The following is a 6,875-nucleotide window of genomic DNA, read 5'->3' as shown; positions in this document are numbered from 1 at the left end:
TATCTGGCTATTAGGGAAGAAGTTTAGGGAGGAGAAAAAAATACTTTGTTCTTAGTGCTGCCTCAGACTGATCATCTGTAAATTGGACTACTAATATTTGCTGTGCCCCAACACACTGCTAAAAGGCTTATGTTTTCATATTTAACACTTAATATTTAATATTTATCATCTTTGCTAAAGCACCTGCAGAAGAGGAGAGTATTCCTACTACTATATGATTATTATTTTATCATGCTAAAATGGTGCCCTGGTCATTCGCTCATAGCCACTTCTGTTATGTTTGCCTCTGGTTGTGAAGCTGCCTGGTATCACCCCTGAAGTAAGCCAAGCCCAGCTCTAAGCTGGTGTAATCTGTGCAGATCCTAAGACCATGAGAAGGGTGTAGGAAAGATGACTTGCATGGGTTTCTTATCCACAGTGAGTGCCATCATTTCCCTCTTCTTATACTGCAGCTTCATCGAGGAAACAGTTCCTCCACTATCTGGTTCACCTCTTTGGCTTGACAGTAAACATGTGTTTGGAAGGAGTGAGATACACATGCAAATAGACTGAAAAATTGCAACACATACCTGAAAAAACTGTGGAAGGCTTTGCCAATCTGCTAATGAAAATGCTTCTCCCTTTTCTACCCATCCCTTTTGATTTGCTAAAAGGATAGGCAGGCCTGCTTGACTGACCTGGTCTCCTTCTATAACAAGGTGACCCACTTAGTGGACAAGGGAAAGGCTGTGGATGTTGTCTACCTGGATTTCAGTAAAGCCTTTGACACTTTCCCACAGCATCGTCCTGCAGAAACTGGCTGCTTATGGCCTAGATGGACATACTCTGTGCTGGGTAAAAAACTGACTGGCTGGCTGGGCCCAAAGGGTTGTGGTGAATGGAGTTAAATCCAGTTGGCAGCTGGTCACAAGTGGTGTTCCTGGGGCTCAGTATTTGGGCCAGTTCTGTTTCATATCATTATCAATGATCTGGATGGGGGGATCAAGTGCACCTTCAGGAAAGTTATAGACAACACCGAGCTTGGTGGAAGTGTTGATCTGCTCTGCAGGGGGATCTGGACAGGCTGGATCAATGGGCCAAGGCCAACTGTATGAGGTTCAACAAGGTCAAGTGACAGGTCCTGCACTTGAGTCACAACAACCCCATGCAATGCTACAGGCTTGGGGAAGAGTGGCTGGAAAGCTGCCCAGCAGAAAAGGACTTGGGGTGTTGGTTGACAGCTGGCTGAATATGAGCCAGCAGTGTGCCCAGGTGGCCAAGAAGGCCAACAGCATCCTGGCTTGTATCAGGAATAGTGTGGCCAGCAGGACTAGGGGAGTGATCATGCCCCTGTACTTGCACTGGTGAGGCCACACTTCAAATGCTGTGTTCAGTTTTGGGCCCCTCACTACAAGAAGGACATTGAGAGGCTGGAGGTTGTCCAGAGAAGGGCAACAAAGCTGGTGAGGAGTCTGGAGCCCAAGGCTGATTAGGAGCGGCTGAGAGACCTGGGGGTATTAAGCCTGGAGAAGAGGAGGCTGAGGGGAGACCTTATCACTCCCTACAACTGCCTGACAGGAGAGGGGAGCCGGGGGGGTCAGTCTCTTCTCCGAGTAACAAGTGATAGGAAACAAGAGGAAACAGCCTCAAGTTGTGCCAGGGGAGGTTTAGATTGGGCATTAGGAAAAATTTTTTCACCAAAAGTGTTGTCAAGCACTGGAACAGGCTGCCCAGGGAAGTTGTTGAGTCCCCATCCCTGAAGGTATTTAAAAGATACATAGATGTCATGCTTAGGGGCATGGTTTAGTGGTGGACTTGGCAGTGCTAGGTTAATGGTTGGACTTGATGATCTTAAAGGTCTTTTCCAACCTAAATAATTCTATGATTCTATATCATTTGTGCAGGAGTACCAAATTCAAGGGAGCAAAATGAGCCAGGTTCTCAAAAAGCCATAAGATGGCTTTTCTTAGAAGTTGGGAAGGAATTGGATTTTAATCAAGTAACACTTTTAGGGTCATTTACCTTGTGCTTTTAGAGCTTTTAGGGTTACTTCACAATTATGAGTATTAGCATTTTATTTTATTTTTGTTATTTCTAAAGGACAGCTTTGATTTGGGGGTTGTGGCAACTTTTTTTTTACATACTTACCTGACACAAAAAGCTTGATCTTAAGCAAACACAACGAAGTATTCCTGAGACTGCAGTGCAGTCACTAGGGTTAGCAGCACTGCATTTACACCTAACTGTTAGAGTTCATCAACATATCTCCTGTGAAGACCTGTGCTTCTGAAATCAACGTTTAGTTCTGATGAGTGGCTGTCAATAACAGTGAATTGTTTCAATGTCTGCTTGCATGGTGCACAACAGCTTTGCAGTGGCTGTTAAAAAAATTACGCTAGGGTTTTGTGAAAAGTTATCTGAACCATTTATTCTGTTCCATCCCTTCCTGTGGGGGTCTGGGAGTGCATTGCTGACTGTGTTGAGTCATTGTGAATTTATCCAATGACTTCAATGGAGCCAGTTCACCCTTAAAAATCCTCTTCTCTAATTCTTCAATCTGTCCAGGTTGTCTTCTGTAACTTAGGCAGAATTACTGCTGATATAAGGACAGAAAAAAATCCTAACCCTGAATTCCTTAATTAATTTGAAAATTTACAGCTCTTCTGGTATCAAGTTCATCTTATTAATTAAATAATTTGTCAAAGAAAATCTTTCTGGAATTGTTCTACTTTTCCAGTTTTACAGTTAACTTTGTTCTACCTCTGTCACATCCTAATACTCTTCTGTAACTTCCAAGGGTTCTTGCCCTGATATTTATGGATTTGTTTTTAGTGAAGCACAATTTGCTTTTACGGTACACAGTACATTACTTTCGTAAACAAAAGAGTTCCAGTTATGCCTATTAGCACTTTCAGATGTTGTATTTTGACATATAAATTATTTGTATACATTCTAAAGTGCATTTTTAGGTGATCAAATGGCAAAAGGTTACTGTACCTAGACGATGCTATGAACCAGGAAGATTATGGCAGTTATTTTCTTCTGCTCCTTGCCAATTCCACCCTTTCTTTCACTGAGGCTAAAAACAATTTGATAGAATTGAAGCTTTTAGTATAAACTTTAAATTCTTACATATGAATTTTCCAACTGTCCCATTACAGGACAGTTAGAATTATACTCCCATGACAGGAAAATTATTAACTCAGAATCTCTGGCAGTTATAAAGAATTATGATCATCTGCCAATAAAATGCAGCAACCTTCACAAAAAGAGACATCATTTGGCTTTTTTCACTTCCAGAACTAACAGGCAATAAAGTTGTAGATTAAAACAAGGTCTAGTAAAGAAAATACATAGTGAAACTAGAAAGCTCAAACTGTAGTATTCTCCTTTACCAAGTTATTTCATATATTGACATTACATTTCAGGTTATGTCCAAGAAGAAGATTTAAAGCAAGAGGAAGATATAAAAGAGGAGGAAGAAGACGATGACGACAACAACTCAACTGCTCAACTCCAGGGCAGCAATGACACTGGCACAGATGAGGAACACGAAGTGGGTCCTGAGCAGAAAGGGAACTTTAGTTACCAGAATTCCCCTGTCAGTCATATATCTAACCAGGATGCAGAAAATGAATCACTACTAAGTGATGGTAGTGACCATGTGGCAGATATTAAAAGCATTTGCTCTAGAGAGCCACAGGACACAAAAACCAGCTCCCATCCCAAAGCCCAGAATGAAGCACATAATTGCATGGATAAAATGACAGCGGTCTATGCCAACATACTGTCAGACTCTTATTGGACAGGCTTAGGGCTGGGTTTCAAGTTGTCTAACTCTGAAAAGAGGAGTTGTGACAACAGAAATGGAGGGAACAAAGCTGATTTTGATTGGCACCAAGACGCACTGTCAAAAAGCTTACAGCAGAATTTACCTTCCAGACCTGTCTCAAAACCCAACCTGTTCAGCTCGGTCCAGCTCTACAGGCAGAGCAGCAAAATGTGTGGAACTGTGTTCACGGGCGCCAGCCGGTTTCGGTGCCGGCAGTGCAGCGCTGCCTATGACACATTGGTAGAACTGACGGTTCATATGAATGAGACAGGTCACTACCAAGATGACAACCATAAAAAGGACAAGCACAGACCTACCAGCTACTCAAAGCCCCGAAAAAGGGCTTTCCAGGACATGGACAAGGAAGATGCACAAAAAGTTCTGAAATGTATGTTCTGTGGTGACTCTTTTGATTCCCTTCAAGATCTGAGTGTTCATATGATAAAAACAAAACATTACCAAAAAGTGCCTTTGAAGGAGCCGGTACCAACCATTTCTTCAAAAATGGTCACTCCAGCAAAGAAACGTGTGTTTGATGTTAACAGGCCTTGTTCCCCCGACTCCACGACGGGGTCTTTCTCAGATACTTTTTCTCCTCAGAAGAATGCGAACCTGCAGTTATCATCTAACAACCGCTATGGCTACCAGAATGGTGCCAGCTATACGTGGCAATTTGAGGCCTGCAAATCCCAGATTTTGAAGTGTATGGAATGCGGAAGTTCCCATGATACCTTGCAGCAGCTCACAACCCACATGATGGTCACTGGCCATTTCTTGAAAGTCACAAGTTCAGCTTCAAAGAAAGGAAAGCAACTTGTTCTGGATCCTTTAGCTGTGGAAAAAATGCAGTCACTGTCTGAAGCACCAGCCAATGACAGCCCAGTTTCAAAATCAACCAGTAAATCATCTGCAGAATGCATAGCTCCCACCTCCGAACTAAAAAAAGAAAGTAAAAAAGATAAAGGTGATGATGCAAGCAAAAATGAGAAAGTAGTAAAAACTGAAGAGTATGAAGACACTCTTCAGAAACCACTGGATCCCACAATGAAATACCAGTACCTCAGAGAGGAAGATTTAGAAGATGGTTCAAAGGGTGGTGGGGACATTTTAAAGTCATTGGAGAACACTGTCACAACAGCCATCAATAAAGCTCAAAATGGAGCGCCCAGCTGGAGTGCGTATCCCAGCATCCATGCAGCTTATCAGCTCTCAGAAGGAGCTAAACCGTCTTTGCCTGTGGGTTCCCAAGTACTGCAAATCAGGCCAACGATCACCAATAAATTGAGGCCAATAGCTCCAAAGTGGAAGGTCATGCCTCTGGTCCCTATCTCAGCAAATGTGGCCCAGTGCACTCAAGTGAAGAAGGAAACTGATGACAAGGAGGAAGTACAAAAGGACTATGCTAAAGAGGGCATCCAAACTGAGCCTGCCTCACTCAGCCAGAGCGAGAGAGAACCTCTTCTAAAATCTGAAGCCTCTGTGGAGCCAAAAAAGACAGAACCTTGTCCCTTGAAAGAAGAAGACAAAATTAAAGAGGACAGCGGAAAAGAAAAAACAGTCCTCAAGGAACCAACAGCAGCTTCTCTTAGTAATGGTTGTGCTGCTGCCAACCATTCTTCTGAACTGCCTTGTGTCAACCCTCTCAGCGCGCTGCAGTCAGTACTGAATAATCACTTGGGCAAAGCCACTGAGCCTTTACGGCCTCAATCTAACTCCAGCCCCAGCTCTAGCACAATTTCTATGTTCCACAAACCTAATCTAAATATGATGGAGAAGCCAGTTTTATCTCCTGCTCCTACTCCACCAAAGCCTGCAAGTGTATCCAGGCACTATTTGTTTGAAAACAATGATCAGCCTATTGACCTGACCAAATCCAAAGGCAAGAAAGCTGAGTCAGCTCAAGCACAATCTTGTACTTCTCCGCCTCAAAAACATGCTCTATCTGACATCGCTGACATGGTCAAAGTTCTTCCCAAAGCTACTACACCAAAACCTGCTGCATCTTCAAGGATCCCATCTATGAAATTGGAAATAGATGTCCGACGCTTTGAGGATGTCTCAACAGAAGTCTCCACTCTGCATAAGAGGAAGGGCAGACAGTCAAACTGGAACCCTCAGCATCTTCTCATTTTGCAAGCTCAGTTTGCTTCCAGCCTCTTCCAGACATCTGAAGGTAAATATTTATTATCAGATCTAGGCCCACAAGAGCGCATGCAGATTTCAAAATTTACTGGACTGTCAATGACCACCATCAGCCATTGGTTGGCAAATGTCAAGTATCAACTTAGGAAAACTGGAGGAACAAAGTTTTTGAAAAACATGGACAAAGGACATCCAGTCTTTTATTGCAGCGACTGTGCATCTCAGTTTCGAACCCCATCTACTTACATTAGCCACTTAGAATCTCATCTAGGTTTCCAAATGAAAGACATGAACAGGCTGGCTGTGGAGCAGCAAACCAAGGTAGAGCAAGAAATCTCCAGAGTTTCAGTTCAAAGATCTCCTGAAACAATAGCTGGAGAAGAGGACACAGACTCTAAGTTCAAATGTAAGTTGTGCTGTCGGACATTTGCGAGCAAACATGCAGTAAAACTTCATCTAAGCAAAACACACAGCAAGTCACCAGAACACCATTCACAATTTGTAGCAGAAGTGGATGAAGAATAACTCTTAAGGTATGCATGCTCTATAGCGAGTTTTAATTTCATCATTTTAAGGAGACTTCGTAAGACATTTGTACTTTCTTAAATGTAGGAAAACAGTATAAAATGCATAATGTACTCCTGCTTCATGAATCTAATTGCATGTACATATCCATTTTATAATGTTTTCAACGCGAGAGCTTGGTAAATGCATAACCACATTGCCCTATGTAGAAAAGTTGCTTCTTATTAATATTTTCAAAATAGCTGTTTTCCCAGTTCTCACACTCTTTTTTTGTTTCTAAGAATTAATCATTTCACGTCCTGTGCACTTCAGTGTGGAATGCAACAACTAAAAGATACTCTTTGCAATAAGACTGGAAAAAGCAGGAAAAAAGCACTGGAAACCAAAAGTTTATTAC

The 6,875-nt window shown here is 42.3% G+C and overlaps 1 protein-coding gene across 1 annotated transcript; it reads left to right on the top strand.

Annotated features, from left to right (window-relative positions):
* Nucleotides 1–3,403: 3,403 nt before the first annotated feature.
* TSHZ2 (teashirt zinc finger homeobox 2) lies at nucleotides 3,404–6,478 on the top strand (the record flags this gene model as incomplete). The annotated part of the gene is made up of 1 exon (XM_035900880.1): nucleotides 3,404–6,478. A coding segment is annotated over one exon (3,075 nt), but the record flags the coding sequence as incomplete, so codon positions are not given.
* Nucleotides 6,479–6,875: the final 397 nt, after the last annotated feature.

Source organism: Egretta garzetta, unplaced genomic scaffold, assembly GCF_000687185.1.
Source record: "Egretta garzetta isolate BGI_Z169 unplaced genomic scaffold, ASM68718v1 scaffold188, whole genome shotgun sequence".
Taxonomy (NCBI): domain Eukaryota; kingdom Metazoa; phylum Chordata; class Aves; order Pelecaniformes; family Ardeidae; genus Egretta; species Egretta garzetta.
This window is presented reverse-complemented; position numbering and strand designations above follow the sequence as displayed.